This window comes from Peromyscus maniculatus, chromosome 1 (assembly GCF_049852395.1).
Source record: "Peromyscus maniculatus bairdii isolate BWxNUB_F1_BW_parent chromosome 1, HU_Pman_BW_mat_3.1, whole genome shotgun sequence".
In the NCBI taxonomy this organism is placed as follows: domain Eukaryota; kingdom Metazoa; phylum Chordata; class Mammalia; order Rodentia; family Cricetidae; genus Peromyscus; species Peromyscus maniculatus.
Genome location: NC_134852.1, coordinates 57,511,209 through 57,539,073, shown reverse-complemented (window position 1 = coordinate 57,539,073; position 27,865 = coordinate 57,511,209). Strand labels below are relative to the sequence as shown.

Here is a 27,865-nt window from a genome sequence, read left to right as displayed (position 1 = left end):
TGGGGAAAAAGAGAGAAAAAAGATTTATAAATAAAATGAAGTTAAAATATGAAGTAAGATAAAGTTTATTTGTTTGTTTTTTTAAGAGGAAAAACACTGACATAACATTATGAGACAAGGAACCTCTAATGATGAGGCTGAACTCTTATTCTTTTGGCTATATATTGACGGGCATGCAGCCTACCCTTAGGAGCAGGGTATTTCCCCAGTGAGAATCTTTTCGATGCTGTGGGATATTGTTTTTGTACACTGATTTAATAAAATGCTGATTGGCCAAGAGCCAGGCAGGAAGTATAGGTGGGGCAAGTAGACGAGGAAAATTCTGGGAAGAAGAAGGGCTGAGTCAGGAGTCACCAGCCAGACACAGAGGAAGCAAGATGACAAGGCAAAACTGAGGAAAGGTACAAAGCCATGTGGCAAAACAAAAATAAGAATTATGGGTTAATTTAAGTGTAAGAGCTTGCCAGTAACAAGTCTGAGCTAACGGCCATACAGTTTGTAATTAATATAGGCCTCTGTGTGTTTACTTGTGTCTAACTGGCTGTGGACTGGGCGGGACACAGGAAAACTTCCAATTACAATTGGTGCCCAACATGGGACAAGATTTTCCACCTAAAACCTGAGAGAACTTAAGAGATTTTAAAATGGAGCTAAAAACAGCTTCATAGTTGTGTCTCAGGCAAGCCATGAGGTACAGCATGGCAGATTCCCACCAAGTTACACAGAGATGTCTCTAAGTCATGTAGTGCACTGTGTGGTAGATTTAGCTTTTGCTAGCACAGACAAAAAGAAGAGTTTTCTGGGCTACATGTTGCTTTGATAGAGGCACAGACCCACTGCTTCCCAGAGTCAGTGGACAGCCTGGTCTCAGAGTTGGTTGTGAATTATCTCCACCATGTTGAAAAGCTGAGATGGGTGGAGTCAGCAGCCAAGGCTGCAGCTTCAGTACTAACCACTGCAGTTTAAAGCAATAGATTCACAATAAGGCAGATTCAGATGTAATAAGACTTTAAATGGTTTACAGTGTATGTAAAAATGTATGTAGTCTTGGAAGAGAAAAGAAAATGAATATAAACAGGTATATAAAGAAAGAAGTGGTTTCACAAAATAAAGTCTTTAAAGAAACAGTAAAAGTAATACAAAAAATAAGCCAGGCAAAGATGGAAATCACAAACAGAGTCTAGATTATATTGTCTTTGGGATTTTTAACTGCAGAGAAACATTTGATTGTAAAAGCTGCTGAGTTAAATCAATGTGTATATTTTAAAGGTATCTTGATTTCAAAATTTATGTCTAATGATGTATTGCTTTGGAAAAGAGGTTCTGCTTTTGTTTCCACAGAAGATGAGAACCTGTGGATTGCTTCCAGGCTAATATGGTTTGATCAAGGAAGACGCCCCTGAGAGGTCTCCAGATGATGATCCAACATCCTGAACAGCTTCAAGGCAACAGGTTCAGAGAATACAGTGTCACAGACTATTCTAGTTAGAACTTGACCATAAATCTTAATTTTCTTAGGATCCTCATAAAACTACTAGCACCTCCTATGAGCAGGAAGTAGCCTAGAAAACTATGCCCACATTCCAAAAAAATGGATATTAGATGTTTGTTATTGTTTAGGTTGTTGATTACAAATGGTTATTGGTCATAGTCAATTTCTTTCTAAAATAAGAAAGGGGGTATGGTATAGAAATATAGGATATATATATGATAGGATGAAAGAGTAGATTGTTGTCTCTACTTTTAAAGAGCAACAACTTGTTTAAAAATGTTTTACATTTCTATGGATTTCAGTTTATTGATACAAATTTAATTTTGTTATACTCTATGCATAAACTAAACTCTTGTTTAAAGTATTTTGTTTGTGCAACTCATTTGAAATTATAGTATATAGTTGAGAAATACAGATTAGTAATTAGTCATCTATGATAATCAAATTTATAGTCATGTTAGTTAAGTTTTCTAGGTATACATAGATATACTTCACTTAGGTAGGTAATCTTCAAACACTTCAAAAACCTACATAATATGTCATTTAAAATATTTTAAGAAGTTTGACTTTCTGGACATTGAGACATGTCTGCTTCTGGCCACACCAATCTACTTCAAAGAAGATAATGGGCATTGAAGAAAATCATTATGGAGTTTGCTTTCTTTGTCACAAAAATTAACTGGGCAAAAAAAATCCTTTTGCATTGACTGACTGAATATATGTTGTATAAACTGGACATGCAGGACCCATAGGAAGATGACCACTGAAATTTACAAGGTGAGATGGTCCTTCAGGTTCCTGCTTTGCAGAAGAAACTGCCAGACACAGAGAGAAACAGGACACAGAGAGAAGCAACTAAGAAACTCTAGGCCTATAGTCTGAAGAAAGATGCCCCAACATTGCAGAGGAACTTTGAATGACTGTACAGGCAGGCAGCTGTCTCTGTCATTTCCAGAATTTTTAGAAGTTGCCTACAATGGTACTTCCTATTTACTTAGGTAATATATCTTTCTGAGGTCTTTGATATAGTTGAAGACTAGATATAATTTTCCTTGGCTATGATAAAAGATAAATTGGATATGAAACTTTAGACTCACAAATATAGGATAGATGATAGAATATTTTCTTTAATTTTGCCAAATACAAATAGACTAGATATTGTAACTGTAATTCTTTTTATTTATTTATTTTTATTTTTTATTTTATTTTACAATACCATTCAGTTCTACATATCAGCCACGGGTTCCCCTGTTCTCCCCCCTCCCACACTTTCCCCTTATCCCCAGCCCACCCCCAATTCCCACCTCCTCCAGGGCAAATCCTCCCCCGAGGACTGCGATCAACCTGGTAGACTCAGTACAGGCAGGTCCAGTCGTAACTGTAATTCTTGCTTGATAACTTTTCTATTATATGTAATTTTACTATGTTAAAATTAAAACTTTTCTTTTTGATTACACAGAGAAGGGGAAATGCGGTGGAATATTGCTCTTGTGCACTGGTTTAATAAAATGCTGATTGGCCAAGAACCAGGCAGAAATTATAGGTGGGGCAAGCAAATGAGGAGAATTCTGGGAGAAGGAAGGGCTGAGTCAGGAGTCACCAACCAGACACAGAGGAAGCAAGATGACATGGCAGAACTGAGAAAAGGTACCAAGCCACATGGCAAAACAAAAATAAGAATTATGGGTTAATTTAAGTGTAAGAGCTTGTCAGTGATAAGTCTGAGCTAATGGCCATAGAGTTCATAATTAATATAAGCCTCTGTGTATTTATTTGGATTTGAGTGGCTGCAGACCAGGTGGGACACAGGGAAGCCCCCAACTACACTTGGAGAAAACCAAATTTTCACTTGCAAGTAGTTATCAATTGGAAATAGCTTCCAGTTTATGGATAGGATTATGTGTCCAAATTTCTTTTCAGGTCTAGGACCCAATTTGGTGTAGACTCATGCAGGCCCTGTGCATGCTGCACAGTCCTTGTGAAATTCAATTGTGCCTCAATATTCTTGATCTAGAGAACCTGTACTCTTGGTTTTCTCCATCTATTCTGGGTCCCACACTCTATCTGCCTCCTCTTTCACAACAACCCCTGAGGTCTAAGGGGAAGGATTTGATAGAGACATCTGTTCTAGGCTAAGCATTCTAAGTTCTCTCATTTTCTGCATAGGGTAGAGCTCTGCACCTAAACCTATTGTCCACTGGGGAAAAGTCTTCTTGATGACTGAGTATGTCATAGATATGCCGTAGATATCTTTGAGTATGCCATACTCTGAGTATGTGAAATATCATTAGGAGGTTTTTCTTGCTATGTTTTGTTTCATTTGGAAAGGTGTTATTGGGTTTCATACTAGATCTCTGACCTTTCTAGTCTCAGGTTCTTGCTTATCTAACCAGTGTCCAGTATGTGTTCTATATCATGGTGTGGGCCTTAAGTCCAATAAGATATTGGTTGTTTACTCCCACAAGATTTGTAGCATCATTGCACTAAGTATATTTTGTAGGCAGGACACCATTGTAGATCAAGGGGTTCATGGCTACGTTACTGTTTACGTTTCTCCTTTGGTGTTACTGTTTATGTTTCTCCTTTGGTAGAGTACCTCCCTGTACAAAAGATGCTAGACTATAGGTGTGAAGGCTGTATGTAGGCACCAGTTTGACTTCTCTATGTTCATGCTCAATGAATTGTTGGTGTTCTTTTTAACAGTTGAGGTCTTGCTGTCAGTTTGTGCATGACAACCTATAGCCCTGGCCATAACCTCAGTTATTTGGAGATTCACAAGAACCCCTTTGGCCAGCAGCTCAACTAGATATAACCCAATCCTGCTAATGAAAGCTTCATTTGGTGACAAGAGATGTCCAGTTGGAGCTCTGTTTCCCCAGTATTTGGTGATTTCATGTAGATCATCTTCACATATGTATATATTTTAGAAATCTTTTTCTCTGTCAGATTTCTATACTACCCATTCAGATGGCTCTTAGTTTTAGCTGTCTCTCTATGTATTTCCTCCCTTGTCCTCTTCCCTCCTCCTCTCCATGATCCTCCACTTCTAGTCCCCCCTTATCTATCCATAACTGTTCTATTTCCCTTTCCTAGAGAGATCTACCTGTGCTCAGTCCTTTACAACAGACCTTTGTGGTTAAATGGATTTTTGCTTGGTTATGATTATGATAGCCTTAACAGCTAATATTTACATATATAAACTAGTATATACCATATTTGTCTTTCTAGGTGTGGTATACTTCACTAAAGATGAGGTTTTTTTAATAAATATTTTTATTTTATAATTTAATTTTATTTATCAGCCATGATTCCTCTGTCCTCCCTCCTTTCACTCCCCAACATTCCCCCCTCCAATCCACCTCCCATCCCCACCTCCTCCAAAGCAAGGTCTCCCATGGTGAGTAAGCTCAGCCTGGTAGATTCAGTTGAGGCAGGTCCAGTCTCCTCCTCCCTGCACCAAGGCTAAGCAAAGTGTCTCAGCATAGGCCCTAGGTTCCAAAAAGCCGGCTGTTGCACTGACGACAGGTCCTGGTCCGACTGCCTGGGGGCTTCCTAAACAGTTCCAAGTTCATCAGCTGTCTCACTTATCCAGAGGGCCTGGTCCAGTTTCATGGGGGCTCCTCACAGTTTATGTGTTTCCACTAGTTTGGCTATTTATCCCTGTGCTTTATCCAATCATAGTCTCGATATCTTTTACTCATATAATCTCTCCTCTCTCTCACCAATTGGACTCCTGGAGCTCCACCTGTAGTAGTCTTGGCTGTGGTGGCTCTTCACAGCAGTAAAACAGTATCTATGATGCTCACCAAGGACATCATCTGTGCATAAAAATACATATTTATCTGTTGAAATATGAAAATCATGTGTCAATAATAAATGACTTTATTAATGACCACTTGTGCGAAACACGTGACATTCTTCCTGAACTAGGGGTCTAGGACTAGAAATTGTCATGTCTGGGTTGTGTGCTTTCAGCTGCCCAGATTGCAGCCATGTAGGGCTGCTCTAGTCTTCCTGCAGGTGTCCAACTGTCACTTTTTAAACATAGCTTCTGGGAATCCTATTGGCTTTCATCAGCTTTATGACATCATTCCTTCCTGAACCAATCAGCACCAGATAGAGTCTTGAGGTTGCCATGCGTGACCAACTGTAACTCAGTGCTGAGCATCTTTAATCCTGCACAGACGTGATTTTTTTACTGCGAAACCTAACAACCCGATCTCTCACATCTTTACCCAGACCCTACTCCTGTTTTGTCCCCATCCCTTTACCCAGATCCTACTCCTGTTTTGTCCCCATCCCTTTACCCAGATCCTACTCCTGTTTTGTCCCCATCCCTTTACCCAGATCCTACTCCTGTTTTGTCCCCATCCCTTTACCCAGATCCTACTCCTGTTCTGTTCCTGACTTGAAGATGTCAGGTAGGAAAAGAAACTTTACTGTTTATTTAATTGGGCAGCTCACTAAAATGGGAAGCATCAAAACAATGTGGAATAAAGGGGAAAGTGCTGAACAACAGGTTGGTGCCCTATCGTGGTCTTGGCTCTGACATTTCCTAGGGTTGAGATTTGGACAGAGTATTTCCTCATCCTCTCACTGAATGATCCTTCACCTTCCTTGGTGAGATAACAGGCTGGCAGGGCTCAGGGATCTCTGAGATGTTGAGTCTTTAGGAGCAATACACAGAGAAGAAAGTCAGAGTTTCTGGGACTGTTTCAGCTGAAGCAGAGAGAGATCTGGGTATGTAATGAGGAGAACCGAGGGCCAAGATACTTCCCTTTACACAGTTTTCCACAATGATAGTTCATAGTTGGTGCTGGTCAACATTAGTGGTGAAATATGAGGGGACTCGAGAATGTATCTGGCAGTGTTCCATTAGCAGCTGAGATTAGCTGACCTTTTCTGGCTAGGCAGATGTCCCTCCCTCTTCTGTGGCTGCACATGTGTCTTCCCTGAAGCAGTGGGGGAGAGGAAAGTCTGCTTTCCCTGCTAAAGCAGCACTGTTTGTTACAGTGAATGACAGTGTTCTCTATCTCTGTGCTCTCTCTGGCACCTGCACACTGGGACAATGTCAGGCACCTTCCTGATAATAAAGGTCCTCACCCATGTTTGGTACAGTTTACAGATAGCTGTACAACCCTGGCCCACACTCCACACAAACTCCTAAAGTGTTTAGTCAGATCATGGTGCCATACCCCTGTAATCTCAGCCCTTGGAAGACAGAGGCAGGAGAATCAAGGAGACCATGCCAGTCTCTAGCTGCACAGTGACTTGGGTGTTAAAGACCATTCCTGAAGAAATAAAGTAAAACCAATGGAGTTTTAAAAATTAGCATTCCCAATGTTTGGAGTCTTTGATCTAGTTAAAAGTGAACTAGAGATGAGGAAGAATCACAGGGCAGGGAGGCTGAAGCTATTGGAAGAGCACTTTGGGGCTTTTTACAAAAAGAACAGGCCACCTGGACCTGGAGACAGTCAAGAAAATAGAAAAATGCAGTGGTGGGGGAGAAAATAGAATGGAGGAAGGAGCGAGCATGGAACTTGGAGGTGTTAACCATGGTAACATAGGATTTATGGGACTGAATGCTGAAGGGAGCCAAAAGACTTCATTGAATCATAAATTTCTCTGGTGATTGAGTAATTTGCTTAGCACAGGGCAAACAGAGATGGATTTAGTGAACATGTAGTTTAGTAGACCAGGAAGTCAACTGAGGCTGGGAAAATGTGTGACTAGGAGGGCCAGCGTATCAGGAAAGATACCTTTTGTGTTTGTTTTTTCTTGGCTGATTTCTTGAATACTGGTGATGCTCAACAATTATGAAAATGAACTGAGTGGTAGTGCACGCCTTTAATCCCAGCACTTGGGAGGTAGAGGCAGGTGGATCTCTGTGAGTTTGAGTCCAGCCTGCTCTACAGAGCAAGATTCAGGACAGGCTCCAAAACTACACAGAGAAACCCTGTCTTTAATGAAAAAATATGAAAATGAGCATGCTATAGATACATCGTAACAATTCTGAGCTGAGTGTCTGGGCTCATGAGTGAAATCTCAGCACCTAGGTGGCTGAAGCTGGAGGATTGATGCCGGTTGTTGGCAAATTTAGGATAAATGGTGACTCTCAAGCCAGCTTCAGTCACAAAGAAAATTATTCCTGAAAAAAAAAAGAAAATAGAATTCTTTCTGCACACACTGCTAGCTCGGTTAGAAAGGATTGAGAGACAGTACTGGGTCCTTTATTTCTCTGACCTCTGGAGAACACATGAATTGTCGAATGTGAGGCGGAGCCTATGCACCTTCAGGATCAGCTTTCAAATTGAAGCTGCTTCTCATCTTCACAGTCATTGTCTTCACTACACGACAGACTTGCAGATCATAAGGAATCATAGAACTACAAAGAAAAGATAGGAACCAACTATCTGCTCCTCTAATTTATTTGCTCTTTTTTTCCAAGAAGTCTTTGACTAGGGTACCAGTGTAGATTTATGACATCACTCTTCCTCTTAGCAAATCAGTATCTGAATGGTCTTACTGTCCTTATGATGCTGACAAACAATTTTCCCCAGTGTCCAGTATCTCTGATCCTGGACATGTGGGTTTTCTGTTTCTGAATCCAGACAGTGTTTTTGTTATCTGATTCTTATAACTGTGTTCCTATTATTTTCCCAACAATGTCTGGTAAGGAAAGAAATTGAAACGTTTCTTTCATTCAATTTTCACATACATTTTGAGAAGTCCAGACAGTGTGGAATCATGGGTAGAATATTGAACTAGAAGCTGGTGTCCTGACTAGAATCTTACCCCTGATATATGTGGGGTTATGATTTTGGACAGAGCATTTTCTCTCTCACTAAATGGATCTTTACATTCCACAGTGGAATCTGACAGACTAGGCTCTGAACTCACTGAGGTGCTAAGTGTTTATGAGCTCAGTATAGATAAAGTACTCAGATAGTTCCTGAGAGCATTTCCACAGAAGCAGGGAAAGAGCCAGGTGTATAGACGGACACACTCAGAGCAAAGATGCTCCGTTACAGCAGCAGCAATCCTCCATCAGTTTTCCAAATTAGCATTTCCATGTTAGTGCTGTTGAGCAGTAGTGTTGGGATGTGAGCGGAACTGGTGGCTACTCATCCATGAGCAGGGTTGCCTTGGTGAAGCTGGTTGGATAGGCATCTGTGTCCTACCTAGAGATCAGTGAGCAACCCTTCTAGACCTGAGGAACACAGTTAGGACAGGACCTCCAGGGTAGAGAATTGGGACTGTGTTTTAAGTCTAGGGCACTTTAGCAACTGTGTCTCCTGCTGTGGTCCCCAAAGAAAATCTCTAAAAGTAGTTTCAGGGACAGGACTTGGGAGTTGAGATAGCTGAGTAACTACTAGTTCATGGCTAGCACCCTCTGTTGCATAATGAGTTCCTGGAGAGCATTCCCTAAAAATAAATCCCTGTAGAGTTTTAAGGGAATATTTTCTATTCATTGTACATGTTTTCTAACATAATATTTTTATTGATTATTTGGCAATTTTATATAATGCACCTGATCAAAATAGCTTCCCATTCCTCCCAGGGGCATTCTCCCAACCTGTGCCTGTCCAAAAGAAGGAAAAAAGTACATAAGTTCTAAATTTTGTTTTTCATATAGTCATTGGATCATGGTGAATGTCTCATTGGCCTGCCCTTTTAAAATAACTGAGTCCTTCCCCACACTCAGTAGCCACATCTCCTGCTGGAAGACATCAACTGAAAAGAGCTATATTTCAGCATCTTTATTACAATTTAAGGACTCCTTCAGTGTCTTACTGTCTAGACTGCTTCCCTTTTTATTTGAAGGTGGGAAAAGGCTTCTGTGATGTGTTTCTCATTCTTAATTATGAGTCTACAGTCATTGTTACCACTGCAAAAAGAAGCTTCCTTGCCTGGAATTGCCAGTGGCAGCAAGGCTCATTGACTTCCACATGGTTTCTGGTGGCAGCATGGACTATGGACACTAACATGGCCCCCAACTACAGCACAGTCCCTGGAGGCCTTTTGAGGAAACCCAATCCAGAAAACGAACCATTTTCCATCTCCATTAGTGTGAACTTCAGCAGCTATAGGTTCACTTCTCTCTGGCCCATGTATAGAATCTGCTCTGCTCTTCTTCTTCTCCTTCTCCTTCTCCTTCTCCTTCTCCTTCTCCTTCTCCTTCTCCTTCTCCTTCTCCTTCTCCTTCTCCTTCTCCTCCTCCTCCTCCTCCTCCTCCTCCTCCTCCTCCTCCTCCTCCTTCTTCTTCTTCTTCTTCTTTTCCTTCAATTTCATGAGACCACTTCTTAAAAGCATCTCCCCATAGGACCTGCAATATTTTAGTTGTTTCTGAGATTCTCTGCTCTCTCAGATTCATCCTCTGCTGCCCTATCTCCAATCTGACCCTCCTTGGGTCTCTCAGACTCCTTAGAGCTGCTCCATGGGCCTGTGGATGCCAGAAGCCCCTGCCATCTTGAATTGATCTTCTTTGGAAACTCTTAAAAAAATTATTTAATCCTAGTTTTTAAGTTAAAATAGAATTCAGGTTGTGACTACTATCTCAGCCAGGAAATTGCAGGATTAAAGCCTGAATCTCCATGGCCATCGTGGTCAGTGAGTTGGTAATATGTAAATTAACATAAACTAACATTGATTATTGGAGAAGCAAAGTAGCTCCTTTCCTAACTACTTGTATCTGGTAACAGGTGATATTCTCAAACCCTGGCTCACAGACCATCAGAGCTGTCCAGGTATTAAAGGACCTTTCATTGCTGGAGCTCCGAAGGAGGTCAGTCTCATTGCTGCTGAAAAGAGAGGTCATTTGTATGCAATCATATGGAGGAAATGTAAAAGCCTGGTGCCCTTTTCTGTGTTTAAACTAGTGAACCTCACTTTTTTTTCTTCCTGGTGGACATGTCTTACATCAGAAGTGTGATCACAGAAAGCAAGTCAATACTGTGAGCAGTTTGTCTCTAGAATTCATTATACTTCTGCTCTCAAAGACACAGACTCCCTAGAAAAGGTTCAAGAAGGGCTTGTGCAATGCTGTGGTCCCCGGAGCTCACAGTTCCCAAAGGGTTTTTTTCTTCTTCTGTGATTCTGAGCCTTATTTCCTGAAATCCTTAAATAGCAGGAACTGAGTTTTCCTTGGCCATTGTCTCACAAAGGCTCTTGAAGACTTGAGTATCATAGATACTAATTAAATCACTTTGGGCACCCCATCACAAATCCTTTTGCTTCTAGCTGAGATTACATTGTGGAAGGTATGAGTAGAGTTTCCTCCAAGCTTGGGTGCTCTCTATTGCCTTGGTAACATCAGAAGAAGCCCGCGTGGTAACTGCTGGGTTTATGCTTAAGCACAATCCTCTGATGTGTACACAACCACTCACAGCTATGTATGTCTTCTAGTGCAAATCTCAACAAAGAGGTGGTAGGTAAGGTCTGTTCCTTAAGTTAAATGCTACCCAAGAGCTCCTTCACATTGTTTTCAAAGGACACAGACATCCCTATTTCCAACTCTTTACTACTGTAGTAAGAGGATCCTAGGCTGGGTTTGTTCATACATTTATTGAGCTGAATCACCAACGTGGTGTTTTATTTTATATTAGGGAGATGTGTGTGTGTGTGTGTGCGCGCGCATGTGCGCGCGCACATGTCTATGTGTTCTAGACTGCTGGAATGGCAGGATGGCAGGAGATGCATTTTGATGTTCCCCATCTTCTCTTTTTCTTAGGTCAGGAGCACCATCCGCAGACATAAAGATGTCACTCTCCTGACCCAAGAACAGTTCCAAGTTTTAAGCTCTCTTGAGCAGAATATTTACATCAATAATAAAATTCCCTGGAAATCTTACCTTGAGCTGAAGACCTATCAGCTAAAAGCAGAAGACCTGCTAAATGAAGGCCTCACAGAGGAAGCGCTTGTGATGTATCACAAATTTTCAACGTGAGAACCTGCATTTTCCACCTCCTTTCCCATGACTGATCCCTCACTCATCCTGTCATCCTCTTCATGCTTCCTACCCTTGCTGACCTTATGGAACTTGTCAAAGTCATCTTTTAATCAGATTTCTGGCAGATCTCACATGTGCTTTTCCTTACTGTTCAAAGACATGAGGACCAAAGTTGGTGGTATCACATATAAGGGATTTCATGAGTAGGAGAGTTCTTAAGCTTGTGCCCACATGGCCCAGCTTTTAGACAAAAGAGTTGACAGGTGAATAGGATGTGTCTGCATTGGTGAGTGTTTTGACTGCTTTATCTCTACCCAGGCAGCCAGTCATACGCTTATTGCTGTGTGTGGCAGAGCCAGATTCCTCTTCTCTACATCCTGTAGCCTATCGATTGGTATAGGAAAGAGGTTAGCCTTTCCTGTAGCTACACAGCCACCAGAGGACTGGTCTGTGGACCACCTAGTGTTGGAGTGGCTCAGCAGAGTCCCTGAGCTGTTCACCATACTTGGGTTGGCAGAATAAGATTGCAGAGCTGTCCCCAGGGAATGACTCCTATAGTCTCAACGACAAGAACATTGTGTGTTTGAGGAAAGGTAAGGGTAAATGTCTCACCAGTCATAACTAGCCCTGAGATCACCAGAGTAGGTCAGCTCAGGCACTCTCTTGACCATTTCCAGTAGTCTATAGTGGAGGAATCTTTGTGGATTTCTGGGATCTCTCTAGCATTCTGCTTCTTCCTATTCCCACAGGGTCTATTTATCATGGTATCTCTTTACTTGTTCTCACACTGTGTTCTTGGTCCAGCTGGGACCTCCTGCTCCCCTAACCTCTCTTTCCCTTGACCCTTGCCCTCCATTACCCCCCCCCACACTCCAGTTTGTTCATGTAGATCTCATCCATTTCTCTGTTGTTGGGTGATCCCTGTGTCTTTCTTAAGGTCCTCTTTAGTAGGTAGCCTCCCTGGAGTTGTGAGTTGCAGTCTGGTTATCCTTTGCTTTATATCTAGTATCCACTTATGAGTGAATACATACCATGTTTGTCTTTCTGAGTCTGAGTTACCTCACTCAGGATGATGTTTTCTAGTTCTATCCATTTGCCTGCAAGCCTCATGATGTCATTGTTTTTCTCTGTTGAGTAATACTCCATTATGTATATGTACCACATTTTATTTATCCACACTTCAGTTGAAAGGCATCTAGGTTTTTTTCCAGGTTCTGGCTATTACAAATAATTCTGCTATGAACATAGTTGAGTATGTGTCCTTGTGGTATGATTGAGGATTCCTTGGGTATATGCCCAAGAGTGGTATGGCTGGGTCTTGAGGGAGGTTGATTCCCAATTTTCTAAGAAAGCGCCATATTGATTTCCAAAGTGGTTGTACCAGCATTCCCACCAGCAGTGTAGGAGTGTTCCCCTTGCTCTATATCCTCTCCAACATAAGCTGTCTTCAGTGTTTTTGATCATAGCCATTCTGACAGGTGTAAGGTGGTATCTCAGAGTCATTTTGATTTGCATTTCCCTGATGATTAAGAATTTTGAACAATTCCTTAAATGTCTTTCAGCCATTTGAGCGTCTTCTTTTGAGAATTCTCTGTTTAGCACTATAGCCCATTTTTTTAATTGGACTCTTGGTTATTTTGATGCCTAATTTCTTGAGTTCTTTATTTGTTCTTGATATCAGCCCTCTGTCAGATGTGAGGTTGGTGAAGATCTTTTCCCATTCTGTAGGCTGTTATTTTGTCTTGTTGACCATGTCCTTTGCCCTACAAAAGCTTCTCAGTTTCAAGAAGTCCCATTGATTGTTTCTCAGTGTCTGTGCAACTGGTGTTGTATTTAGGATGTGACCTCCAGTGCCAATATGTTCAAGACTACTTCCTACTTTCTTCTTTTAGGTTCAGAGTAACTGGATATATGTTGAGGTCTTTGATCCACTTTGACTTAAGTTTTGTGCACGGTTGACAGATATGGATCTATTTGCAGTCTTCTACATGTTGACATTCAGTTATGCCAACACCATTTGTTGAAGATGCTTTCTTTTTTTCCCCATTGTACAGTTTTTGCTTCTTTGTTGAAAATCAAATGTTCATAAGTGTGTGGATTAATGTCAGGGTCTTCAGTTTAGTTCCATAGTCCACATGTCTGTTTTTATGCCAATATCAAGCTGTTTTTATTATTGTAGCTCTATAGTAGATCTTGAAGTCAGGGATTGTGATGCCTCCAGAGGTTGTTTTATACTTCTTGATAGCTGATGTTTGTTGAATGTACCAGTAGATAGAAGAGTGAGGATCTTTCTCTCTCCTGGCACTGGAGGATAAGGGGATGTGGGATTTCAGGTTGTGCTTTTACTCAGTCCAGGAACTTCTCAAACCCTGAATTTCATCAGGGCCTCATTTGATACTTGGAACTTTTTGTACATTTTAGTCACTCTGCTCTATTCCTTTAGACTCTTTGTGGAGAAACTCACAAAAGACCCACAATATCAGAAGTGTCTTTCAGCTCGAATAAGATCCAAAATCAATAAGGTGAGTCTTCATTGTCTATGTGACTGATCTAAAATCTCCATAACAGCAGTGAACTACTTAGAGAAAAGCAACAGATCATGACCCTGGGTAGGAGGGGAGCTGATTCTGCCTCAGCATAGCAGTACAGAGGAGAGGGATGGCAGGAAATGGGGTTCAAGTCATGCATGAGATACTGCTGCCTCTCCCCACTTGTTTTCTTATTCTCTTTTCTGACATTAGAACTGTTCAAATTTTCCATTTCTGTTTTGTATTGCAGACTATAAATAACGTTGTTGATAAAGCTGAGAACCTAAAATTCACATTCCGAAGAAGACATCCTAAGGAGGGTGAAGGCTACCTGGCAGATAAGGTCAGTGTGTGAGCATGGAGGAAGGAGGATTGTGTGTCATTTGGTCAGCCTGTGTTCTGGGATTGTGTTGTGTTGTTTCACTGAGTCTATGATCTAATGGATAGGCCCCATACTCACTTGAACACACATGCACTTTATCCAGACAAGCCAACACACATACATACATACATACATACACACACACACACACACACACACACACACACACACACACACACAAAGTGCAGTAGGGCACTGAGAATATTGAGACTTCATTGTTACTGAAGATGGCTTTACAGGAACTGACTAAGGTGGTGGTAGCTGTTCTCCATAGACCTGGTGCTCCATGGGCCCTATGCTGAGATGTCAGACCTAAACAGACCTACCTACACTTTTTTCATCTCTTTGCTGGTAAGGCTTTTTCTTCTGGCATTTGAAGATGTAACTTAAATCTGTTTTTCTTTCTGTAGAAGAAAAGAAGAGCAGAAGATGCAAAAATCAAGGCATTTGGGGAGGATAAAAAAAATCATGGGAAAAACTTCCCAAACTTCCCCAAATTCAGTGCTCTTCTGCACAGATTTGTGCATCGTGGAAAGGTGGGGCCCAGCCTGACATCAACAACAAAGGCTGAAGAACCTTCAAGAGGAAGCACACCTGGGAAACAAGTGGTGTGTGGCCCACAGGGAGTGTTTGAGGAGATAACATCCATCACTTCATCAGACACTCCCTGTGGGGAGACTAAAATAATGAGAAGCCCAGGTGAGTCACCACAGGTCCATGACTTGGAAATGACTTGTATATAAGTGTTTCCCTGCATCTGGGTCAGCCACACAAAACAGACTCCAGCTTTCCAGTAAAGTAAGGCGGTGCTGGTGCACAGGTGTCTGAGGTCTAGAGCACTGAGCGACAGAGAATGTTCCTTCCCCTTGTCCACGTCCTCGGCTGTTTGCTTCCACGGATCCACTTTGCTGTGGTAACAGAACCTCCTATGATGAGTGTTGTCTCGTTCCTTCCTGCCATCTGTCTTGTCAAAATAACCTTTAACTTAGTTTACCCAGACAAGTTTCCTCAAAACTTGTTTGAATTCAGATCCTCATCTTTTCTGAGCTCTGTAGAGATTTGAAGAAGCACATTAAGAAAATACTGAATCATCTTCCATCATAAGGAATGTGCTGTGCATTGTTACTTTATGAAAGTTGGACTCTTAGATAATCTTAGGACATAATGGAGAGATGTGAGGGCAACAGAATTTTGGGTGCATGAGATTATGTTTTCAGCATTTGGTAGACTCTCACAGGAAATCCTCAATTAGGGCCAGGGAGATGATGACTCTGTGGGTGAAGCGCTGGCAGTGACAGGGTCAGAACCTGAGATGGAATCTCCAGAAAGCACGTGACAATGGGGTGTGTTGGCCACCTATACATTCAAGGTTCTCTTCAGGTGAGGTGGGACAGGGAGACAGGAGAAGACCTGGTTTCTCACAGCACAGCTATCTGGGCAGACACAGAAGCACAGAAGAGATTCTGTTGGACCAAAGGGGCCAGGGAAGTTCAGAACTCCAGGCAGTCAGGTCACATCTGCAGATGTGCTGAAGCACCTGTGCATCCTTGCTCACACATCAGCGTGCACATTCTGACAAACAAACACATATCATGGACTTGTGCAAGCACACTCACAATTCATACATAAAGGTTTTTAAATGGGAAATTCACAAATATAGCAGAAAAATGTTCTCAAATATTCAGCTAATTTGTTTCATTTTTTATTTTTTAATTTTAATTTTTATAATTTGGCTTAAAACCTGAATAGGCCTGACTTGAGATCCTGCCACCTCAGCAAGCAAATGCTGAAATTCCAAGTGTGCATCACCAAGGCTGGCTTTTCAGATGTTTCTAAAGTATTGGTTGATTCTTGTCTTGCCTTGGAAGAGTCAAAATCTCTTCTTGAATGAGGAGGAGCTGCAAGCCAAATTGCAATGCTCTGTCTCAGTTAAGCACAGGCGAGTCAGCCTTTCCCAGCTGTGAGCCTGTGCAGTCAGCAATTCACACATTTCCAGATGCAAGTGAGAGTCTACCTTTGCAAGCCCTGAGCCTGTGCACTCAGCAATCCACACATTTCTAGATGCAAATAAGAGAGTCTACCTTTGCAAGCCCTGAGCCTGTGCACTCAGCAATCCACACATTTCTAGATGCAAATAAGAGAGTCTACCTTTGCAAGCCCTGAGCCTGTGCACTCAGCAATCCACACATTTCCAGATGCAAATAAGAAGCCTTTCCCAGCTGTGAGCTTGTGTACTCAACAATCTACACATCTGTATAATATAATGAAGAAACAGGGGTAAGCTGCTCAGTTCCTATTGGACTGTAAAAACAACCAGGAGAGGGATGACTGGTTCCAGCTAAGTGGAGCCATCTGTCCTTGGGACTTTGATGGGCTAAGTGTACCATCTTCACTCACATTTGGATTTGAGGCTGCAACTTCTCTAGGTGGTATGTGCCACGGGTGATCCTATAGTTCCAGGGTCTCAAGGGTTTCCTCCATCCCTACGACATGCCCTATTAGTGACAGTCTGTGATGGTATGACCTTGAGAAAATCTGTGTATGCTTTCATGCAACTGCAACCTCTTGAAATCTGGTGGGGTTTGTTGTGGCCTCACAGCTCTTGGGGGAAATGGTCTACATGACTGAGCATGTTCACAACAGGCTTTCTTCAAGTGGAAATTCTGTAAAATACTTGTAGTTTGTCTCAGCCTAAGTCTGAAAGGTACAGACCATGGAAGCCACTTTCATGAGACTCAGTCTCAAGACCCATGAGGACCCAGGGAATCGTTAAGTCCAGACCTGAGAGTCCAGTGGCCAGCAGACCTGGAGATCTGAACCACAGATAAAGAAGACATGTCTGTCCCAGGAGGGACTCAGCAGAAGTTTACATTTCTCTGTCTGTTTGTCCTGTTTAGTCTCCATGTTACCCACCAGAGTTGAGAGGGCCCTTTGCCCACTGAGTCTGTGAACCTACACAGAAATTTCTTTGCAACCAACTCATGGTCACACCCAGAAATATGTTGTTCCATCCACTGACAGTAAAGACCATGCTCACAACTACCACTCAGCTGTGGCCAGAGCTTGGAGAAGAAACTCCCTGCCTATTTTGTGGTTCCATCATGGGGAGGGGGGCTGCTAGAGAGAATACCAATGACTTTGTGTTTTTCCTCCAGGCTATCAGACTGAGTTCTGCTCAGGGACACCAGGCCCTGTAACCTCAGACTTCTTTCTCCTTTCCATTGCAGTTCTGAACTCCAAAGGCCTCCACCCTGTGATTCTTCCAGAGGATTTATGGGAGCAGTTCCTGCTTTCTGCAAAGAACAATACCCAAAAAGGAATAGAAACATGTGGAGTCTTATGCGGGATACTGGTAAAGATATGAAGACTCCTTGATCTGAGACCGTTTCTTCCCCCTTGGCTTCCCATGACTCCCAGAAAACATATCCAGGGGCTGTGTCCATATATACCACTCCACAGAAGGAACCATGGATGACAAGTCCTGGCCACCTGGAATTTGATGATTTTGCAACTGGTTGCTTTTCAGAGTCCCTTGAAATTGAACAATTTGCTTCAGTGCTATAGTTACAAATTTTCACTCTAGTGGTGGCTATGCCTGTAACCTCAGTCATTGGCAAACTGAGACTGGAGGCTTCCTATAAGTTTAAACCTGGTTCACACACAGAGTGAGTCACTGAAGTAAAAGCAGGCAAGCTGCCATGTAGAATGTCTGGTGTGAGGCATGGAGACAGGCATATTGACTAATTCTAAAAGGAGGAGGATTCAATTCCTTTTGTAGTCTGGTCTGATCACCTACTCTGTGGTAAGCCTTGGAATATAAATAAAACACTTCAAGACCCTCAGTCAGATCTATTGGCTGCTACAGGGAAGACCCTAGTCCCAGGATGTGCTAGGAGGGACATGTCAGGTTCATCTTATCCTCTGTGCCTTCATACAGTACCCAGCAAAGCACTGGAGCAGTGTTTCAGGTGGAGAAACACTGAGGTGAGGGAGAAGCATGAGAGTCATTCACTGGGGTGGGCTTTACTTACTTGTGTTATGAGAGTGGGATTGACAGTGCCAGGGAATTATAACAAGTTGTTTTCTCTTGTCAGGTAAAGGAAGAATATCAAGTTACACACATCATAATTCCTATGCAGAATGGAGAGCCTGACTATTGTTACACTGTGAACGAGGAGGAACTCATTTTTGTTCAAGAGGAGCTGGGGCTTCTCACCTTAGGTTGGATTCATGTAAGCACACTCACCTCCCTGTGGCAGGGTCCTTTTCTAAGCACACTGCCTATTTCTTTCTCATCACAGAATCAATCCTTTCCAGATCATCTTTCTCTGAGCACAAGCAGTCACTAGTGTTCCATCCTTGAGTCAAAGGCACATTTCCTGGTGTATTTCCAGCTCTTCTAATTTTATCTCTTACACAAAGCAGTTCTTAAAAGTTCCAATACCTTGTGAATAGATGAATAAAGGTAGCTTCCCTAGGATGTATGAGAACATGGTGTAGAGACCACGTCCCTAAAAGCTGTATATAAAAACTGGACATATTTTAATGTCAAGATAATTCATTCTAATGATTGCATTTTGTCTTTATGGAGAAGAACTTGCTTTGTGCACACCAAAAGAGCACCTGCACACAAGATTTTCAAGTAGTTGGCCATGCTGTGTAGGCTTGTGGTGATCTTGAAGGAAATATAGTTCCTTCCCTAGAGAGTTCTTCCGAATGAATCTCTCATTTTCATGGCTTCATACTCACAGAACATGCTGTTCCTCTTAGAATGGGACAGGTATAAGCCGCAATCAGTTGGCTATTCCTAGGTTTTTCGAGATCACAAGTACTTTTGTACTCATAGCTTGGGAAGTGCTGATATGTGAGGCAGTCTCCTGTATCTTCATGCTTCAGTTGCATAAATTCTTAATGCTTTGCCTAACAATAATATACCATGGGAGATGGAAATTTGTCCTTTGGTGCCTGGAGATCATACAGAAAATGAGCACCAGTTTCGATGAGGCAGAGTCCATTCTATTCTTTAGGAGATAAATATAGGGCACTGTGGGTTTCATGGAAAGAGGAGTCTCACTCGAGGTGACTTATAATGACTTACAAAGAAGCCCAAGGAGAGTTCCATGGGGAAGGGTTCTTGCATCGGTGAGCAGTCCTGTCCATTGGGATTTGTGGTTGATATTAGAAAAGGATGTCAGATTTGTGTTGACATGACCCTTCAGAACCATGCACTCCATTGTCTGGTGTGGGAAGAAAGAACAGACCTGCTTTTGAGTAAAGGGAGAACTCCCTGGATGTTTTGGGCAGAACAATGACACGATCAAAGCCAGGCTCAGAAGGTAAAGTGAAGGAGTTACAAGGCTGGTAACAGTGGGGAGGTCAGTTAATGTTTGGGGCCTGCTCACTTCCAATGACGATGAGAGGGTGATGGCCATGTGCACAGGAATGTGGGGTTTCAGAGATCCAGGGGCTGAGGAATAGGGGTTGTCAAGTCTGTGATAGGGCAGGCTTGGAGTTGGACCCATGGGGATGGAATAAGCATGAGTGGGGCATCTAGAGGAAGACAGACTTTGGAAGTGGGGTTCAGTCCTACCTTGGGGAATTTAAGGCACTTGTGAGATATCACATCTGTGGGACCTTGGCTGGCAGTTGGAAGGAGGTTTTGGGAAGCCAAGTGAAGGCAGGGGAGGAAACTGTGACTTCTGAATGGAGCCGGCCCAGAAAACCTGGTAAATAAGGAGTGTTGACAGCAAGATAAATGATTGGCTGACAGCTGAGGAGGAGATCTAATGAGGAGAGCAGGAACCCAGTGGGGGATGACAGAGACACAAGGCTGCAGGAGAAATGGTTATGGGGTTCACAGAAGACACACAGCGGGGACAGTGGGGGAATGAGTTCAGCATGTGACCCAGGGACAGACTCCAGCAGAAGAGGATCCAGATCTCATGCTGGAGCTGGAGCTCTTTGAGGATGTTGGCTAATGACTTTTAGGCCTTGGTGGGCAGAGACTGCAAGGTTTAAAGAAGCCATGGAAAGCTCGGTGTACTGGCAGTTCTGGAAGCCTAGCCTTCAGGAAGGTGGGCCTGCTGGATGGTGACTTTGGCACCAACCTGTGCTACACAGCCAGGCTGTGACTTGAAAACAATGTCATTTGATGAATTTATGGCTATTGTGGAGTTTGTCAGGACTGTCATATTGAGGATCACATCTATCTAGGCTAAGATTCTAGGGGAAAGGGAGAGATGAGGCTGCTTTTTGCAGAGTTGGGTTCACAGAGTATGGACATGTACAAGAATTGGGAAATGGTTTTATCATGGTTTTGTCTAGTTGTTTTTTGTTTCTTTCATTTTAGTTTTTTCTTTGACTTTTAGTTTTATAAGTGCTTGATATTTTAAAATATAGCTTACTTGTAGTGTACATGTATGAACACCATAGTTTAATGACTCCTTGAGGAAACAGGAATTTGCAGAGAGCCTGGTCCAGCTTTCCAAATTCCTTCCTCTGAGATTGATCTTCCTCTTGCTCTAACTATCTCTATTTTGATCTCTATAGAGTTAATCTAAGTGTGCCCCCTCCATGCTATCAGTACTTCATATCTGCTTATGTCCTGAAATGCAATGGATAGATACGTGACTTTTACATCCGGCTTTCTTGGCCTAACATCTGCAAGGTTCCTCCCCACTCTGGCATGCAGTTGTTTGATGTGTGTTTACACCTGGTGAGCAAGTAAAAGAGGGAAGGAAAGGGAAGAGGGGTAAGATAATGTGACAGTAGTGTGTACAGTACCACACCCGAAGGACAGAAGGGCCTCCTCTTCACATAGGGAGAAATCACATAGGGAGGTCTCAGAGGCAGGATTGAAGGCAGGGAGCTTAAGACCCTGAGAGACTGCTGAACTGATGTTTGAAATAGTCATGGGAACTCTGGGTGAAGATAGAATCAGAGTCTGCTGTTAGCAGGAGGGAAGCAGAGGTAAGTTAGATGCTGAAGGACAAAACTTGGAATGGTTACTCTTTAGGCAGTCAGTATAACTAGGCATGGATGAATAAAGGGATCTTGTCCTCAGGGAGGAACCAGCTTAGAAGTAATTTGGAGAGCTTCAACTTATATGGAACTTTATGGATCAGGAAGATAAAAGAGATAATTCCTTCTTCCTTCTCCACCTAGCAGACTGGAGTGTTTTCCCGGCATGATTTCGGCATTCATGGTGGGAACCAGTTGTTGAAGCTCCTCAGGACTGCTTTCCTTTGTGGATCAGGCATGGGGCTCACTGGGAATTCTTGGCTTCTTTTGTCTTCTCAGACCCATCCAACCCAGACAGCCTTCTTGTCGAGTGTGGATTTACACACTCATTATTGTTACCAGAAGATGTTGCCGGAATCCATTGCAGTGGTGTGTGCACCCAAATATAAACAGTGAGTATGTAGGATTCAGGTCTGGAAGGTACAAGAGCAAAATGCTCCATGGCTCAGAACACTGTGAAAGTGAAGTAATATCCAGAGTGTCTTAAGTGATTGCTATGAAAGCCTCTCTTTAAGGTGCACATTCTAATTAACACGAGCTGCTCTTAAAAGATGTGCTGACACCACTGCTGGTTCCATCCTCAAGAAGTGACCTCAAGAGCCAGAGGTTAAAGAAATTCCACACTGGACACTGCATAGAGTGTCATCTCTTATCATTCCCAATGTCATGTTAATCTGAGTTCCTCAGCAGAGCTAATGTTGGGAAAGCAATGAATCATCTTGTTTTCTTTTGTAATAAGTTTTTGTACCCTGGATTTTGTCTCACAGGGGCTATTGGACCCTGGTTTCAGTACACCCCCAACTTGCTCCTCACAATGATTGTCCTACCTTTTTGTTTGATTCTTCTTCTTTCTCATTTCTACTGTTGAGTTCCTTTGCATCATTAGGCCAAGAAAGGGATCCAGAGAGAGTGAGACAGAGAGGGCTATACACATACAGGGGTAAGAAGAAGGGGAGGAAGGAGCAGGAGGACAAGAAAAGGATGAAGAGGAGAAGAAAGAGAGGGGAGGGAGGGTGATTGAGACTATGACAAAGACAAGGTCTAACAGGACAAAGACGGTGATGACTAGGATAGGAGGAGGAGTTCCACATGGTCTATGAGGGAGGAAGAATTGTGCAGAGGAGAGACAGGAGGAGAGGAGGGGAGAAGGAGAGAGAGGAGAAGGAGCGAGGTTATAGAAAGGAGAGAGGAAGAGGAGGAAAAGAAAGGAAAAGAAAGGGGACAAGAGGAGAGAAAGATGGAGAGGAGAGTGGAGAAGGAGACTGGGGGGATATTTGCTTGACTGATTTTACTTTTTCTCATTTCAGAGTCGGAATTTTTACACTAACATCTTATGGATTAAAAGAAATATCATTGTGCCCCCAAAGAGGATTCCATCCTCATAAGCAGGACTCAGCTCTCTTCTGTGTATGTATCTGTGTACAAGAAATCAAGGCCATATTCCCAGCCAGGACATAGAGCTGATATGGTTGAACATCCTTTTGATCCTCACGGAAGGTCAACCTCATCACTCTCCTTCATAGGAATCCATAATAACCATGTACCTAGGAAGCAGAGGGCTGTGGATATCAGTTTCTCATATTTGCAACCTGGTCATTTACTGTCTTTGAGGGTGCTGGCCATCTGGACCATTTTTCCTGATAACTGGGGATACTAATACTATGTACTTTACAGGCCGTTGATAGGATAAAGGAAGGGGACTGGGGTGGACTTAGGGATAGAGTGTGTCCTCAGCATACTTGATGCCCTGGATTCCATGCCCAGTAACATGGAGGAAAGAAATAACCAACAAAGTATGGAATCCATTAGCTTATTCAAGGTTTATTACTTATTAATTTCTTCTTCATCAATGTCAGTTACTAGGTTTCAGTGGATGATAAGAATGCCAAGGAAAAAGCCATGTAAGATAGATAAATTAAGCACATTTCATTCTGAAGTTTTGTGCTCACCTGCCTAGGGAGGTATTTTTTTTCTCCCAGTTTGTATCTGTGATAACAACACATAGTTTGATCAGGCCTCAGGGCCTCAGATCAGCCTCAGATCAATGAGATTCTGGCACTTTACTTCACATTAGCCTGGACTTTTTCATCCACTTTGATTCAGAAGAAATGCAGCAACATAGTGAAAAGACCAGAACCCAGTCCTATAAAATATATGAGTGAGGGATACAGCCACAGAGATTGAAGGAAGGCTAAGATCCTGAGATCAGAGTGCTAATTCCAAGTGGTAGAACTCTGTGTGTGCTTTCTATGTATCATAATAAATGCGTGTGTGTATTTATATATAGCTTGCATTATACTAACAGTAAAATAAGACCTAATGAAACTTCAGCTTTCTTTAAAAAATATATATATATAGATATATATTTCATTATTTTTATTTCTTTAACTTCCTTGTGTAGTCTTTTAAAAGTAGACCCTGTTTTGACTTTAATTCTCTCTCCATTTGGATTTGCACATGAGTTTAGTGCCTGTGTGGTTAGAAGAAGTTGGCAGATGCCCTCGATGTGGAGTCAAGTCATTGCTTACTGCCCACTTCCCTGCAAGAGAAGTGGGTGTTGTTAAATAGTGTACCATACTCCAGTCCCTGTTTTCTAGTCTCATGGATCAAGCCAGGTTTTCAGTTGACTGTGGGGAAGATCTTTCTAAAAAAGATCTGTTAAAAAACACATAGCTCTATCTTAGAAGATAAAATGATTAGGTGCTAGGATGTTGAAAGATGTTGCACAATTAAAAAAAAATGTCTAAAACACCAGTTCTCAAGTTCCCAGTTGGCAAGATCTCCTCCAAACCTAACCATGGTGAAGCACATCTGTAGCACCAGCACTTGGGTAGCTGCTGCAGGAGATCACAAGTTTGAGGCCAGCTGAGGCTACATAGCCAGGCTTTCAGATTGATAAATCCTTATGACTTTGTATGCCAAGTGTGAGTATCTCCTTGAGGACTATTAGGTCACCTTTACCATCTGATTGACATCATGACTCCAATACTGCACTGAACTTCCTGGTCCCTTTTAATAAAGGAATGTTTCACAAGTGACTCTGGAAAATAGATGCAAAGATACACGGGGAGACACTGACTCCAACCATGTGGAGAACTTGGTGGGAATGTTGGGTGCCAGATCTTTTGACATTGCTTCTATTGACTTCAGGATTTCAGTGCTAGGATGAGAACTATGTAACTTCAGTGAGCTTCTCAAATCAGAGGTTTTTTGCTGGGGATGAAGTTTGGTTGGGAGAGTGCTCCTCTTTCAAGCACCAGGCCCTGGACTCATTTCCCAGCACTATTGAAATCTGCCATGGTGGTGTTTGCCTATAATCTAGCACTTTGGAGTTAGTAGCAGGAGGGTAATTTCAGGATCTCTCTGGCATACCTAGGTTATGTGTTCTAGCCTGGGTCACATGAAGCTCTCTTTTGGTATAATATAAAAGGTATAAGCTGTTTCAAAACAGGAGTTATCCATGCCTTAACCACATTTTCTTTTCTCCAATTGCAGGACTGCAGTCATGTCACCATCCAAAACAGCCGGGTGACTGTCACAGATTTGCGATGAGTTAAATCCCATAGGCCTACATCAGTGGGAGTGTGTGTGTGTGTGTGTGTGTGTGTGTGTGTGTGTGTGTGTATTTTGTGTATATGTGAGTGAATGTAGGATGGTGTATGTGTATATGTATATGTGTTCTACGTATGTTGTGTATGTTACATCTGTTTCATGTATGTTACATCTTTGTCACGTGTGTACAACATTGTGTATGAATGGCACACTGTACTCATTCACAGAGCCCAGAGGAAGACACTGATGTGTGCTCTATTAATGAATTAGAATAGTCATTCATAATGACTAGAAATTGGTTTTATTATATAGTTTACTTGTTATTAGTTTTAGATGATATTTTCTGGCCAGGATCCAGTATAGGTGTAAGGGCCCAATGCACACACTTGCTGGCTTGCCTCACCTGCCTCAGGGAGCCTAGAGGACAGGTTGTAATGCCAACACTCACTAATCAACTGAAGGATGAAGGTCTCTATTGATTCCAGACATCAGTCTACATGTCTCACTTTGCTTGAAGGCTTCTTTGACAGACAAACGACTTTTTGAAGATATAAAGCACACAACTTGAAACTAACTGATAATGACATAATTTAAAGAGAAATTTCTGACTCAGATGAGTCATTGCTTTTTGAGTGGCTGTATGCCATGATGAGGCATAACAACAATGTACAATTTCACATAGAATTTGGAGTTCCTGATGCAGACTACATGGTGTCTACCTGGGTGAGATGTTGCACTATAGTCTGGCACATGGAAACTGGGAAAAAATGCCAGAGTTTAAAAAAGAATATTCTATTAATGGGGATTCTCTGCTGGGCTACAAGAAGAATCTTTGGGCATCACATGTTAGGCTTAAACTCTTTATTCATTGATCTTTTGACTTTTGGTGATGAGTGATTTTGAAGCTCCAGGGCATCTCGTAAGGAATAAGGACCTCTGGAACAAAGTGGACCACTTCACAAGCCTAGAAAGGCAAGAGAAGATGAGTGCAGCTCTGTGGACTGTGTCATAGTTGTCTAATGTAAAACAGCACCAGCTAGCCCTCCTCCCCTCCTCATAGATCATCCAGTCTGACAACCATGTTGCTCTGAAGACCGTCTTCCTGAGTGACCACTCTGGCTAGGAAACACGGCACAATACAACTCTGAAGGATGTTTGGACAAGAGAGAGAAGTCTACTCACCTAAAAAGCTTGTTTTGAAGTATGTAAAGTTCCCTAGCTGTGATGAACTCACCACTGAGGCTAATGCTTACAGCAAACTGCAAACAAAAATGTTGTCCTGCACAAGGGATGCCTGGACAAATTCACTGCCAGTGACAGACTGGCTAAAGCAGCTCACCATGAACTGTGCTCGGGCACACATTCTCTGCTCATGTTGGCCCTGTCTAGAAATTCCATAAATTTCACAGAAACTTGTATTTTCTTTATATAAGTGTATTTTGAAACAGATTTTGTAGTTTCTTAAAATTGCTATTTAGTTCTATAATTAAAGTTGAGTTTTGTGTCAAGCTCTTGAGTCTTCCTTCTGATCAGGAGTCACATAATCATGTTAAGTGAGAGGTGTGATTGCCAGCTAATAGGATTAGTAGATACTGGTGGGCAACCTTGTCCTAGTTGATTATTTCTCCTTTATTTCCTTTTTCTTTCTTATTTACTGTGACTGTATCTCAGTGTGAAGCAATCTCTAGTCTGAAATTCACCTTATGGTCCAGGCTGACCTGGAACTTACAAAAACTCACCTACTTCTGCTTCCCGAGGGTTGGGATTAAACATTTCATTGCTGTGGTTTTAAATTTTATCATTTGACATTGTCCTGTATGTCTATAATCGATCTTGATCATACTTAGACCTCCCCTCCCTCAGCCACGCTCCTCCAACCCCATCTGAAACCCCTATTGTAAACGTGCCAGGTTTGGGGTCAAGGGTCTTGTTGTATGAAGCCTAGTTGCCTGCCCCATTTCCCATTTGAACAACCCGCTGAGTTTAATCAGGGTCTCTTGCATGTGCACGTTTGTGAGGTTCTATTGAATCATGGCCAACTTCCCATTCTTTACACCCCCAAAGAAAAACGACTCCTCCTTCCCCCTAAAGAAGTATGAGTCACTCCTCAGCTAGGGTTAGAGCACTAACCCCTACACCATGCATTCTGGAATACTGAAGCACTCCCCCTTGAGAAGCTTTAGTGGAGACAAACACAGCTGCTGGGTTTTCCTGAGTGCAAAGCCCTTGTCTTGTGTAGAAAAGAGGTTTTCACAGTACTCCACTCCAGCTTCCACCTCTTAAATTGTTTCAACGTCATTTTACAGCATGCCTCTGAATGGTGATGGTGATGGTGATGGTGTGTGTGCATGTGTGCACGCACGCACGTCATCTCATTTGGAACCAAACACTCAACACTTTTTCTCAACCATTTGACAAGTAAATGATTCAACGTATTAACCACTCCCCATGCCAAGAAGCTTCTCTGACCAATGGGAAAGCAGTACTAATCTTTCGACATATACATACGTATTTGGGAGGCAGTTTGACAACATGTCCATTTAGAAAAATGACAGTAGCATGTTTCTCCATGGGCCTCTTTATGCCACAGTGTGGTCTTAGCACTAGAAATATGGCACCCACATGAATTACATTCTGGGAAGAGGCCAAATACCCAACCAGAATGTGCTTGGTTATTGTCATAGCAATAGTGCCATGATTGTATCTGTGGCCACATCATCTTCAGCAGGTCAGCAATAAAGTATGTAGAATGCATAGTTAATCAGAACACTGATGCCTACTTTCTCCCAGCACTATGTATAACACCACCCTGCACCAAAAAAGCTAGGTAGCACAGAGGAAGTTTGCTCGTCAGTTTCAGCTGATCTCTATGTGCTAAGACCAAAAGGTGGTGTCTTCAACAGCAGGGTCTTACCATCTACTATTGGTGTGCAACCAAGAGA

The 27,865-nt window shown here is 42.3% G+C and overlaps 1 protein-coding gene across 4 annotated transcripts; it reads left to right on the top strand.

Moving 5' to 3' along the window:
- LOC143266985 (STAM-binding protein-like) lies at positions 1–26,431 on the top strand. 4 transcript variants are annotated; one of them, XM_076543105.1, is made up of 13 exons: positions 1–1,452; positions 2,051–2,490; positions 2,952–3,139; positions 10,195–10,277; positions 11,223–11,434; positions 13,885–13,963; positions 14,220–14,312; positions 14,762–15,050; positions 17,579–17,703; positions 18,446–18,583; positions 21,651–21,763; positions 22,679–22,778; positions 24,867–26,431. In XM_076543105.1, the coding sequence occupies exons 2-13, from the start codon at positions 2,381–2,383 to the stop codon at positions 24,921–24,923; spliced, it is 1,587 nt and encodes a 528-aa protein (XP_076399220.1). In that variant the 5' UTR covers positions 1–1,452; positions 2,051–2,380; the 3' UTR covers positions 24,924–26,431. The 4 variants fall into 4 exon arrangements, with proteins under 4 accessions (XP_076399220.1, XP_076399228.1, XP_076399233.1 ...); XM_076543113.1 differs by lacking the exon at positions 2,051–2,490 and having other exon boundaries at positions 1,282–1,452; XM_076543118.1 differs by lacking the exon at positions 1–1,452 and having other exon boundaries at positions 2,179–2,269.
- The last annotated feature ends 1,434 nt before the right edge of the window (positions 26,432–27,865 follow it).

Bases quoted from the DNA above. Each gene is read 5' to 3' on its own strand.
- LOC143266985 (XM_076543105.1), top strand. From the start codon at position 2,381: ATGCCCCAACATTGCAGAGGAACTTTGAATGACTGTACAGGCAGGCAG. The intron at 3,140-10,194 runs GTACCAAGCCAC...ATCTGGTAACAG, and splicing joins CATGGCAGAACTGAGAAAAG to GTGATATTCTCAAACCCTGG. The intron at 22,779-24,866 runs GTATGTATCTGT...CTCCAATTGCAG, and splicing joins AGGACTCAGCTCTCTTCTGT to GACTGCAGTCATGTCACCAT.